The 13,387-nt window shown below is 37.2% G+C and overlaps 2 protein-coding genes across 3 annotated transcripts in view; one reads left to right on the plus strand and one right to left on the minus strand.

The window, feature by feature from the left end:
- Nucleotides 1-1,434, plus strand: part of PYROXD1 (pyridine nucleotide-disulphide oxidoreductase domain 1) — a 34,370-nt gene extending 32,936 nt beyond the window's left edge. For both annotated transcript variants that reach the window (XM_007967867.3, XM_007967868.3), the window contains exon 12: nt 630-1,434. In XM_007967867.3, the coding sequence (XP_007966058.1) occupies nt 630-878 (249 nt within the window). In that variant the 3' untranslated portion in view covers nt 879-1,434. The remainder of the gene's footprint in view (nt 1-629) is intronic.
- The window catches only part of RECQL (RecQ like helicase), a 33,879-nt gene continuing 21,536 nt past the window's right edge, over nt 1,045-13,387 (minus strand). The window contains exons 7-15 of the mRNA XM_073020536.1: nt 11,151-11,317; nt 10,261-10,342; nt 8,669-8,817; nt 8,461-8,578; nt 7,497-7,635; nt 5,914-6,005; nt 3,861-4,080; nt 3,411-3,540; nt 1,045-2,473 (exon numbers count right to left, since the gene is read on the minus strand). Coding sequence (XP_072876637.1) covers nt 2,321-2,473; nt 3,411-3,540; nt 3,861-4,080; nt 5,914-6,005; nt 7,497-7,635; nt 8,461-8,578; nt 8,669-8,817; nt 10,261-10,342; nt 11,151-11,317 — 1,250 coding nt within the window. The 3' untranslated portion in view covers nt 1,045-2,320. The remainder of the gene's footprint in view (nt 2,474-3,410; nt 3,541-3,860; nt 4,081-5,913; nt 6,006-7,496; nt 7,636-8,460; nt 8,579-8,668; nt 8,818-10,260; nt 10,343-11,150; nt 11,318-13,387) is intronic.

Consider the following 13,387-nt stretch of genomic DNA (forward strand, 5'->3'; position numbering starts at 1 on the left):
TGTGAAGGGAACTAACAGCTATTGTACACAAAAATAAACCAAGTACCTTCCTGTATGTATTATCTTATTCAGTCCTCTTTACATTACGCTGACGAAGGTTGTTTTAGGTTTTTTCCCCCCCTAATTTACAGAGAAGGAGAAACATACTCAAAAGGCTCAGGGAAATTAAGTCACTTGTCCATGAAAGCTCTAATTCAGTTCCTTGCCAAATCTTTAAACCATGACCCCACATTGTTTAATGTATCCACATCCTACATATTTATATATTCACTAGTTTTAATGTTCATATAGATTGGTAGAATCACCTACCTATATTCACTAGATATTTTTAGTGTTAAAACACTAACATTAATTACTAATATTAATTAACATTAATTACTAATAAATAACATTAATATTTCACTATATTCACCAGAATTTTTTAGTGTCAGTGTAGATTGTGTGGCGGTGTCATCTGTAGAATTAATGCATGCTATTCAAACTTTTTCTTGGGACTGTCCCCAATAACATTTTTAGTTATGAAATTTTGTGGCATCATTTTTCTGCTGGCTATTCTAACATGACACAAAATACCCATTACATTTTCTGTTTGATACTCATGACAATAACCTTTTTATCTCTATACATAGGTTGTACTGCTGGGAAAATACAATGCACAGGGCTTAGGTTCAGATCATGAATTAATGCTGAGATGTACTAAAGGACAAGAATACATCAAAGTCGTCATGCAAAATGGACGAATGATGGGCGCTGTCTTAATTGGTGAAACTGATTTAGAAGAAACATTTGAAAACCTAATCTTAAACCAAATGAATCTTTCATCATATGGAGAAGATCTACTAGATCCAAATATTGATATAGAAGATTATTTTGACTGAAAATAGAATTTCTTCAAGAATCATATAAAGTTCCAGATGACACCAGAAGAATCACAAGTCAATAAAATCAATGACGGCATTGAGTTAATGATGACCACACTGAAAATTACTGAAGTGATAATGGTATTAGTGGAAAAGTATAAAAACATAAATTCCAAGTTTGAAATCAGTTCAAATAGTTTATTTATAATCTTTCCAATACAGCACTGACCGCTTAGATAAAAATCTTAAGTTATTTATTTCTATGTTTTAAACATAAATATGTTTACTTGTGATTTAGCTTTGAAGCAAATTTAGCTAAGTTACCTACTTAGCCAAATGTACCATTTGGCTAGAACCATTTGTAGACTAGAACCATTCTTTGTGAAATGTCAAAATATGACTCTGGTTTCAGGAACTTTAAAATCGGTTTTATTTTACTTTAAATAGAGATGTAGCAGTATCTCATCTGCTAATATTTATATTGATGACTTACTCCTTTTTTGTTTGAATTGTACTTCTGGTTTTATAACCTGAAATCATCTTGTCCAACTCTAGCCCACGGGCCTAATGCAGCCCAGGACAGCTTTGAATGCAGCCCAACACCAATCTGTAAACTTTCTTAAAACATGAGATTTTCGCCGGGCGCGGTGGCTCAAGCCTGTAATCCCAGCACTTTGGGAGGCCGAGACGGGCGGATCACGAGGTCAGGAGATCGAGACCATCCTGGCTAACATGGTGAAACCCCGTCTCTACTAAAAAATACAAAAAAACTAGCCGGGCGAGGTGGCGGGCGCCTGTAGTCCCAGCTACTCGGGAGGCTGAGGCAGGAGAATGGCGTAAACCCGGGAGGCGGAGCTTGCCGTGAGCTGAGATCCGGCCACTGCACTCCAGCCCGGGCGACAGAACGAGACTCCGTCTCAAGGGGGGGGGGGGGGGGGAGGAAATTTTCTTGCAATTTTTTTTTTTTTAAGCTCATCAGCTATCGTCAGTGTTAGCGTATTTTATGTGCGGCCCAAGACAATTCTTCAGTGTGGCTCAGGGAAGCCAAAAGATTGGACATCCCTGATCTACGTATTTAACTTAAAGTATCACTCAGTGAGCCTCTGTCAGTATAATATTGCTTTCAAAAAGATAGTTATGTCAAAAGAAAAAATATAGCTAAGTATATAAAGGCATAAAAAACTTAAGACAATTATATGAACTTAAATATTTTACATATAAAGTGTTTTACATAAAAATTTTTCCCTTGTATTATACTGGAAAATTATATAATTCATGATCTCTAATTTTCAAACGTTCTCAAAAGTTTAGATCTTCAGAGATAAGCTCTGAAAATATAGATCCATACATATAAAATATCAATGAAATTGCTTTAAAAATTAAACTTTTATCTAACTACAAAAATAATGGCATATACATGCATAAACTATCTTTAATTAGAAAATTTAGTAACATTCATTTCAGGCATCATCAATTTTTCTTTTCTTAGCTCCTGTATTCTTAGAACCAGATTGCTGAAGCATGTTTGCAGCCGCCTTCTGGAAGTTGCCTGAATTTTTTTCCAACATCTTTTTATCACCTTGTTCAGAATGACAAGTTTGAGATGATTCAGCCTACGAAAACAATAACAAAGCAAGCACTTTGGTAAAAATTCAGCCATTCAGTTTTCTCATGAGATTAAAGATTTCAAAATATCCTTTCTGTATCAGTTGGCTTTTTAAGTATATAAGAATCTAGTTTTTTTAATCTGCAAATGTCTATTCAAATATGAGCTCTAGCCGGGCGCGGTGGCTCAAGCCTGTAATCCCAGCACTTTGGGAGGCCGAGACGGGCGGATCACGAGGTCAGGAGATCGAGACCATCCTGGCTAACACAGTGAAACCCCATCTCTACTAAAAAAAAAATACAAAAAACTAGCCGGGCGAGGTGGCGGCGCCTGTAGTCCCAGCTACTCGGGAGGCTGAGGCGGGAGAATGGCGCAAACCCGGGAGGCGGAGCTTGCAATGAGCTGAGATCCGGCCACTGCACTCCAGTCTGGGCGACAGCACGAGACTCCCTCTCAAAAAAAAAAAAAAAAAAACAAACAAATATGAGCTCTAGTTTGAATAAAAGGGGCTATATTGTGAGAGAAGTTCTAAAGACCTCAAATGTCCTGAGACAATGGCACTTGACATGCTTTTGCAGACTTGATAGTATTTGGTTTATAACAGTGGTTTTTAACCACTGGAACAGCAGAAACAGACTTCTCAACTATTAATAATCACAACCAAATAAGAGCAGGGAGCATAACAAAATTAGATATTCAAATGGAGTCCTCCCATTCCAAGACATTGGAAACCCCTAGTTTATGTTAAAAGGCCAGTCTAAATTCTTCCACTTATATCTTTACAGAAAAGTATGTTTTCTCTCTTCCATACCCAGAAATCTAATCAGAAAAGTGGACCTAGGGAATATGACAGAAAAGCATCCCATAGGCTTTAATATACTTTTAAAATATATAAAATATAATATACTTTAAATATATAAAACTGAAAATTAATAGCCAGTTACCCTGAAAGAGTTCTGCGTGGACTTTGTCACTTGCATAGTAATAGCATGTGCGTCACTGTTCAGAAGATTAGCTTTAGGTCCTATTTTCAAATATGAAATGGTAGCATAAGCTGTAAAACTGTAGTCTTCTCTGCATAAAATAAAGGCCAACAATAAGAAAGTTTTTGAAGGAATCACAGAAAACAAATTTATAAAAGAAATAACTGTGCAATACTTTTTAACACATTGACTTGAAATAATAAAACAAGAATGCAAATAAAGCCTTTAAAGAAAATATTTTTGTTACATTTTTTGATTTACAGTGATTGAAGTTTGAGTGTTTTAGGTAAATTTCTATAGCATTTAAAAGTTCACACAAAATAACTGCAAAACAGTGTATTCTGTTGCAATTAAAAAAAAAATAAATAAATAAAGACAACCTGAAAGGATAATGAATGGGTTTGTACATACTTAAGATACTGCTGTATTAGAAAGTGTGCAATAATCTTCTCCAGGTCTTCACGAGGAAGTGTGGGAGCCACAACACCTGCTACTCTCAGTTTTGCTGCACCCTTTCCCATCCAAGAATCAATCAGTTTCAATGGAGTGAGTTTTTCATTCAGTTCCTCTGCCTGCTTCAGGATCTTGATTAGATCTCTGCAGTACTCTGTTATATTCTTTCTTTCAAATGCTGTAATAAAACAAATATGGTAGCAGGTAACTGGGATTTAGAAATGAGGGCAAGGATAGGCTATCTTAAGTGGTTAAACTGGTTTAAAGCTGGTTATCAATGTGAGCCACCCTAAACACTGATTTTTAAATGTATTCTGAATGAAGACTAGGCTGTTCCTCAAGTCTCTGTCACTAGACCAAGTTACGATCTCTACATTGTGGGGTTTACAGTGATATTTAAAAAAAAAAAATGGTTATCAGAAGCCCTGCCATATACTCTAGAAATCAATGTATCTGCCAGATGTGATTATTAAGTTACTAAGAGGTGTGCTATATAGGAGACCCTGTCTAGTTATAGGCTCCTGTGCGCTCTGATTTAGCAACAAGAATGTCCTCAACTGATACCCCGATTGTTAACAGACCAGTACTCTGATTTATATATAACACTCTTGTTATTTTATAAGATGGTTTAATAAACTCATAAACTTCTCTGCAAAGGTAAAAATGTAGTGGCTTCCACCTAACAAGGCATCAGAACTCAGTAAGGTCTTACCATGAGGTCCAGATCTTCAAATACAACACACAGATGACAAAAAGTTAAAATACAGTGCCAAAATGATGCAGGCAAATCCCAAAATTGGGACTCAGCCCAGGAGGGGTTCCCAGTTTCATGCAAGAAAGAATCTGAGAGCAAGCCAACAGAGTAAAGTGAAAGCACAGCAAGTTTATTAGCAATAGAGTATAGAAAATGGCGGCTCCACAGACAAAGTAGGGCTACCCCAAAGGCAGAGTGGCACTGTAGATTGCTCACTAGCGATATTTACAGCTACTCATTAGTTACATGCTAAATAAGGGGAATATTATTCGTGAATCTTCTAGAAAAGGGTAGGAGTTCCTAGAACCATGTAACTTTCGGGCATTGTCACGGCATTTGTAAACTGTCATGGTGCTAGTGGGAGTGTCTTACAGCATGCAAATACATTATATTTTCTAGTTCTAACTGGTTTGGGCCAGTTTCTTTGCTACATCTTGTTTGACCAGATCCTGTTTTGATCAGCAGGGTTGTGAACAATGCTCAGAAAACAAGTCCTGCTGATCTACCTTTAAAAGAATTTTAAGTAAATCTCCTATGACTAATTAGCCATTAACTGGATCAAAAATGATTCTCTATAATCTCTATTTTGCACTAAATTTTCTTCTCAATTAGTGACTATAAAGTATTAGAGATTATCACATGGTTAGCGTTTTCTTACAGAATAGCATTTCTGTTCAGAAGAATTCAAATATTTTCCTTCATTTCTTAAAAATTTCACATCCTCAGTATAGCAATATAAAATGTGTGCATACACATAAGACTTTTCCTTTTATTCACCTTTGTTTCAAAACTTCATGTTGATACTTTTAATTCTGGAAAATCTGAGTCACACTTTAATCTTTTAAATCCATTTGGAAGTCTAATACTTCTCTCATGTCCCAGCTGTATATACAGTTTTGTGTGTGCCACATAGTATTTTGGTCAGTGATGGACTACGTACATGCCAGTGGTCCCAAGAGATTATAATACCATGTTTTTACTGTACTTACTCTATGTTTAGATACACAAATACTTAGCAATGTGTTACAGTTGTCTGCAGTATGCAGTACAGTAACACGCTGTACAGATTGGTAGCCTAGGATCAATAGGCTATACCATATAACCTAGGAGACCATACCATCTAGGTCTATGTAACTACACTTTGATGTCTGCACAATGACAAAATCACCTAGTGATGCATTTCTCAGAACGTATCTCCGTCACTAGGCAATATATGACTGTATTAGCCTATAAAGGTTTACAAAACAACAAACTCACCACTGTCTTTACAGCAGTTATCACACATTTTGTTACATGCTTCTGAGTTCCATACTTCATCAAAATGTTGAGCCATCAACACACGACGACATCTGCAAACACATTTAAAGATACAGATTATTAGAGGATATAATAAAGTTTTAAGAATCTCTTTCAGATTACACCATTATATACTGTATTCGCTTCCTATAACTTCCTTAATATTACCATAAATTTAGTGGCTTTAAACAACACAAATTTATTCTTAACATTTCTGTAGTTTAGATTTAGAAGTGTACTATGGGCCGGGCGCGGTGGCTCACGCCTGTAATCCCAGCACTTTGGGAGGCCGAGGCGGGCGGATCACGAGGTCAGGAGATCGAGACCATCCCGGCTAACACGGTGAAACCCCGTCTCTACTAAAAATGCAAAAAATTAGCTGGGCGTGGCGGCAGGCGCCTGTAGTCCCAGCTACTCAGGAGGCTGAGGCAGGAGAATGGTGTGAACCCGGGAGGCGGAGCTTGCAGTGAGCCGAGATCACGCCACTGTACTTCAGCCTGGGTGACTGAGCGAGACTCTGTCTCAGAAAAAAAAAAAAAAAAAAAAAGAGGTGTAGTATGGGTTTCACTGGATCAAAATCAGGGTGTCAGGTTCTTCTCACATCATACAATCTAAAATAATCTCCCCATTTTAAGGTTAGCCAATGAACAGTCTTAATTCCATGTGCAACTCTTAATTTCCTTTTGCCATGTAAGGTAACATACAGGTTAGGAATTAGGACATGAACATCTTTGGGGCACATTGTGTCCCCGACATAGGACTTTTTTCCCCACATATTCTTGATAAACACTGTTTAAAAAATTGTCTGAGTTCCATTTTTAAATTCAATGTTTTACAACTATTAGGAGAATATTCTTGACAGTAAAATAGTTTCTTATATTTTTAAGTAGCAATATTTGAGTCGAAGCCTTAAAATATGCTTCATGAGAATCTACTGTGCTTTTAAAGACATTTTCATTTTCTCATTTCTTTTAACTAGATTATTGTAGCATCTATTGGAAAGAAAGAACATTTCTATCACTGTCTGTCTGCTATTTACCACCTCGACATTTCTGAGCACTTTTTATGTGACAGGCAATAAGAGCACAAAGATAACTATGAAAAAAAGCTTTCAGGAAACTATATAGTCTAATGAAAGCCACCCTAAGTAGATTTAAACTTACTTCTTAAGGAGAAACTTGGTATTTCATTGACACATGAGCTAGCAGGATGGCACATGTTACTGAGCCTGACTCTCAAAATGCCTATCTTAACCATAGACCTTTTCAAAATTATTAAAGCATGTAACTGTACACCAGTGCCAGAGAAAAAAAAAGGCTTCAACTGCTATCAGTGGGTCTCAAAAACCTTCAATTAAAAAAGTAGTTTTGGAGGATTATCTCAAAGATAGGGCATCTTTTCTTGATGCCCTACCTACCCTCCAACATCTGCTTTTATATATCTGTACTTTGGTGTTACACCAATGTATTTAGTAAGAACTTAAAAACGATGTCATATACTTTCATATTTAATTGATAAAAGTTATAAAAAGGTATGTGGCTTACTTGCTTATGTTTTGACAGTATGATACCATCTCATAAAGCTTCTGCTGTCCCACATTTTCCATCACCACCATTGAACTTATTCTGAATATATCTCCAAAGCCATAGTACAAAATGCAGTCTGCTTTCATGTCATCTCGACCTGTGGTGCAAGAAACCTTGAGATTGCAGAAACCTTGAGATTGCGGAATTACATTTAAAAATTCAAAATATGCAAAAATGATATATGTAAAATTAGCAGGCAATGTTTCATACTACATCTAGAAATTTTAGAGATGTGGAAGTTAATTTGTAATGGGTACCCTCAAATTAAAAAAAACTCTAAAGAGACATCAATAATCAGCTCTACTAAGTTAAAAAAATGTGTCTATAATCCAGTTAAGTTACAGATTTGAAATCACTAATTAAAAATTCAGGAGGCAAAGATGAATATCAAATTATCTTAACACACATAAGAAGAAACAATTCAGATAACAACAGAACATAAGTAAAAATTTCTCCATATGCAAGTAAGTGTCCGACTGCTAAAAATACATTGTTCTAAAAATACTATCCAATAAAGATAAAATATACAGACTTATTAAACATTTATAATGTGTTTTTGGGAAAAGCTTTCTTTTTTTTTTTTTTTTTGAGACGGAGTCTCGTTTTGTCGCCCAGGCTGGAGTGCAGTGGCCGGATCTCAGCTCACTGCAAGCTCCGCCTCCTGGGTTTACGCCATTCTCCCGCCTCAGCCTCCCGAGTAGCTGGGATTACAGACGCCTGTCACCTCGCCCAGCTAGTTTTTTGTATTTTTTTTTTTTAGTGGAGACGGGGTTTCACCATGTTAGGATGGCCTCGATCTCCTGACCTCGTGATCCGCCCGTCTCGGCCTCCCAAAGTGCTGGGATTACAGGCTTGAGCCACCGCGCCCGGTCTTTGGGAAAAGCTTTCTAAAAATTTACTTCTGGATTTGAGTCCTACATACCTGCACGTCCACTCTCTTGGTAATAATTTTCCATGGATTTACTCATTGAATGATGGATGACAAACCTCACATCTGGCTTATCAATTCCCATACCAAATGCAACAGTTGCCACTACTACCTGAAATATTTCAACATTTTATCAGTTAATTAAATCAAGTTTAAATATTTTAAATGTAAATTAGGCTTCCATGGAAGATTTATACCTAACCTGAATTTCATTGGCTGACCATTTTCTATGAACTGTGGTCTTATCTTCTGGCTCCAAATTGGCATGGTAAGCACCTGCATGAATTCCCAGATTCTGCAAACTAACCGTAACTTGTTCAGAGTCTTTCTGAGAAAAACAATATATGATTCCTGCAGTAAAATATGTGCATTTGTTAGATAGATATGGTATACTCCTGTAAGATAATTTTCAACATACGCATTCGGGACACTGATTAATACAATGCACAGAAGGAAAAAAAGAATTATGAAAAATTTCAAGGCCTTGTGCATATATTGACATTTTGGTATAATTCCAGACTTGAGTACCAGCTTGCTTTAAAGCAGAAATGAGCCTGAGCCATCAGTTTTCATTCCCGTTATCTCTTTTCTCTCTTTATTTCCCACTACACAGTATTTCTCAAACTGATGTCTGTAAGATGCTAACAAATGTGCTATGAGTGTTCTCCGGATTAATTTTGGGTTAATTTAGATTAATTTGCATGCAAATTAATTTGGAGAACATTGCATTCAACAAAGTTAAATGGGTGTCTCTCTTTATTTTCAGGGATGGTCAGAGCTTCTAGTTTGCTGATATACCCTGTGAATGTCCAGGCAGAATAAATACCTACAACCTTTCTCAAATTTATTTGACCCTAGAACTCCTTTTACCCAGGACACCCATTACTACCTCCTGAAAATCCATAGAACAGTTTAAAATGCTACTTTTACACAAATTCTTTGCTTCGGTAACATTTGTTTAGTCATTAAACCCAGAAAACCATGTATATATGGTTTACTGGTTATATGGTGGCTTTAAACAACACAAATTTATTCTTAACATTTCTGTAGTTTAGATTTAGAAGTGTACTATGGGTTTCACTGGATCAAAATCACGGTGTCAGGTTCTTCTCACATCACACAATCAAAAAGAATCTCCCGATTTTAAGGTCAGCTAATGAACAGTCTCAATTCCATATGCAACTCTAATTTCCTTTTGCCATGTGAGGTAACATACAGGTTAGGAATTAGGACATGAACATCTTTGTTCATGTCCTAATCTATTCAGTATGTACTACTGGATTTACTTATTGCTTTAATGTGTCCTTTACTATAAGAGAGTATATTTTCTATCCCTTTAGAACATCAGTTGCTTAATCCACTATTTTGTACTCAGTGAATACGTACTAAATATGTGCTGTTGATAATTCACATTAAGTCATCAGGTCTATTCTAAAGCAAGTGTAAATAAGCAAAAATAGATCAGGCAATTTGATGACTCATAATCTATGGCATAAGCAAATGTCACACCCAACTTCTAAGATCAAGTGAATTAATTTTATCACACATTTTCAAGTATCTTCTGCTACACATTAATTTTTTTGGTGTTGGTCTTGAACTCCTGACCTCAGGTGAGGCACCCGCCTTGGCATCCCAAAATGTCAGGATTACAGGCATGAGCTACTGGTGTTATTTGGTGTTATTACACAGATAATAACAGATTTGGTGTTATTCAGTTATCAATATAATTCTCAATATAATATGAAGCCACTTTTTGAAAGTTATCTCTGTCTCCAAAGTTGGTTTTTACATTACCTGATTGCCCTTTGTATCTCCCATTAATGAGCTTTACAATATCCTCAATAAAATCTTCAGTATTTGAGGGCTTCTGCCGAACCTAAAAAAAACTTAACTTATTAAAAAGTAAATGAATGAGTACCATCCAAGTGGCTGTCTACTCACAACTTTCAGGATGCAGTTCTTTCATGACCATAGTGTTTTTCTATTACTCTTTCACTTACTCATAGGATTCAACCCATCTGACTCATCTGTTCCTCCTTCCAGACTCTTCTTGATCTTTATTTTTTTAATTTACCAGAGAAGAGCAAGCACAGGAGCAGTGAATAACTTGTAAGGATGAAGACTTTTTTATTTTGTGATGCTACTTTTATAAAAGCAAACTGTAACATAAATAACTCTTGAATGAAAACTCAGAAAAGTATTAAGTCTATTCTTAAAAGGGTTTAGAAAGAAAGAAAAGACAGCTGTTAGGTCATTTTTCAAGTTTATCAAGTAAAATCTAAACAGAATTGGCAAATCTTTAATGGCATATTAATACTTCTATTAATTAGTAATTAATTTGAACAGAGATGTAATTAGGGTCCTTAGTATCACTCCATCCTTTCTCCCCATCTTTATACAAAAAAGAACATACAGAAATTTAACAAAGATATATAACTTACTCATATATTTTATAAAAAGTGTCACCTAGCAAGAGTGTCTTCCGTTTAATTTAACAAAGGATTATGTAGCAAAAGATACATGAATGAAGCCCTAATTACAGAATCTACTTATAATTACCTCCTAATGTTAAAAGTTTTTGTAAAGTATTTAACTGCTGCTCATGTAAACAAACATAATAAAAAGGTAGATCATCTCTATGTAATTCTTCACGAAAGTAATGAATGGACATAAAAATTACATACCTCATAAAATAGATTTGGCCTATTAAAAGAAGCTGTAAAAGTAAAACACTTTTCAATGCACAAAATTTTCTGAGCATCCGTCAAAACGTGATTGGTTGCAGTCGCAGTCAGCCCAATTAGTGATGCGTTAGGGAACTGCCGCTTTAAGATACCAAGCGCCTTATAATCTGAAAAAACAAATAAAGTAGCCCTTTTTCTATCCTTTAAGAGTTAGAGTAAACTATACCTTTTAACATTATGCAGATAATCGATGACTACTATGATTTTATCTCCACAGCCATCTATAGCAGTAAATTTGCAGTTCTGTGTTAGCCTCTTTGATGTGCAGGCTTTATTATATTTATTCCAGACATTATTCTTGGTCACAGTGGACTCAAGAGACAGTGGGTATAGCCACAGTGGTTTAATTTATTACAACTAACAAAAGATAAAACCGGCCATCAGACAAACCCCTGCTACCACCTAGTGTCATCAGACCAAATAAAGCTTGGTAAGGGCAGCACTGCTTTGTATATAACCTATTTCTGGGAAACCATTCTAGGCTCAAACTTGTTATATGCATCTAAATCCCTAGCTAAACTGTCCTTAATCTCCCTTAAGAACTTGAACTATTTGGGGGAAAGTGAAAAAAATGTGGTAGAAATTGCTTATATGCTAAGTAGAGGACTACTATGAAAACACAGAGGACAGAACTGCTGCTTGGGGAGTGAAGATTTCAAGGAGATAATACTTGAGTTATGTCTTAAGAGAATGAGCAGAAGTTCACTAGGAAGACACGAACATCACGCAGAGGAAACAGCATATACACTGCAAATACACTGGCATGAAATTAGTATGTTCAGACAACAGCAAGCAGTTCACTGGGGTGGTCACAGAGTCTTGTGGTGGATGGATTTATTGTCCAATCCATTAAGCTGGAAATTACATTTCCCAGAATCTCTTTCCTGTTCCAAGTTAGAGCTGACCCAAAAGAGGAACTTGTGCAAGATTTGGTGGCAGAAGTGAACCAGCTACCATTGCTCCTTCAAGGTCTTTACAAGCAGAGAGGATGATGGACAGATCTAGAAGTGCTCAGCCAGTTCTAGGTCATCCTAGTTCTTTTCCAGTCCTCACTCAGCTGTTCCTCCCAACTGCAGGTCTTGCCAGTCAACAGCAGACCCACAGAGGCGATAGCTACTCACAGGAAGTAGCTTACCAGCGACCCTTCCACAACCTTCCCTTTAGGGGTCCTCTTTGCCACTGTACATGCCAGCTGCAGATTTCCCTACAGGCTCTGCCTCGTCCTCCTGCACCAGTGCTTAGGCATCAATCTGTTACTTTTCTCTAATCCTCCAACTCCCCTCTTCAGACCTTCACTTCCCCAGTTCCTCCCACAGTTGTTCAAGATCTACTTCCTACAGTAAAACCGTTATCCCGTAACATTCATCGTGACTCTGCTTCCCTGCCTGAACCCTGACTGACACTGTTATGTAGAAGGCAGGTGAGGAGGCCGAGGCGGGCGGATCACAAGGTCAGGAGATCGAGACCATCCTGGCTAACATGGTGAAACCCCATCTCTACTAAAAATACAAAAAAATTAGCCAGGCGTGGTGGCGGTTGCCTGTAGTCCCAGCTACTCGGGATGCTGAGGCAGGAGAATGGCGGGAACCTGGGAGGTGAAGCTTGCAGTGAGCCGAGATCACGCTACTGCACTCCAGCCTGGGCGACAGAGTGAGACTCCGTCTCAAAAAAAAAAAAAAAAGCTATGAACAATGCAGCCAGTTGATTCTAAGCTGAGACTTTATCCTATAGGAAATGAGGAGTCATCATGTAATTTTTTTTTTTGAGATGGAGTCTCACTCTGCCACCCAGGCTGGAGTGCAATGGCATAATCTCGGTTCACTGGAACCTCCATCTCCTGGATTCAAGTGATTCTCCTGCCTCAGCCTTCCGAGGAACTGGGATTACAGGCATACACCACCACATCTGGCTAATTTTTACATTTTTTGTAGAGATAGGGTTTCACCGTGTTGGCCAGGCTGGTCTTCAACTCCTGACTTCAGGTGATCCACCCACCTTGGCCTCCCAAAGTGCTGCGATTACAGGCATAAGCCACCGCGCCCAGTCCATCATGTAAATTTCTAAAGACATATGCTTCATAAATCATCTTTTGGTGACAGTGCAAAATATAGACTGGAATAGACAAAACACTGAAGGAAAACCAGTTAAAAGATGGCAGTAACAGACCAGAAAACAAA

This window comes from Chlorocebus sabaeus, chromosome 11 (genome assembly GCF_047675955.1).
Source record: "Chlorocebus sabaeus isolate Y175 chromosome 11, mChlSab1.0.hap1, whole genome shotgun sequence".
In the NCBI taxonomy this organism is placed as follows: Eukaryota; Metazoa; Chordata; class Mammalia; order Primates; family Cercopithecidae; genus Chlorocebus; species Chlorocebus sabaeus.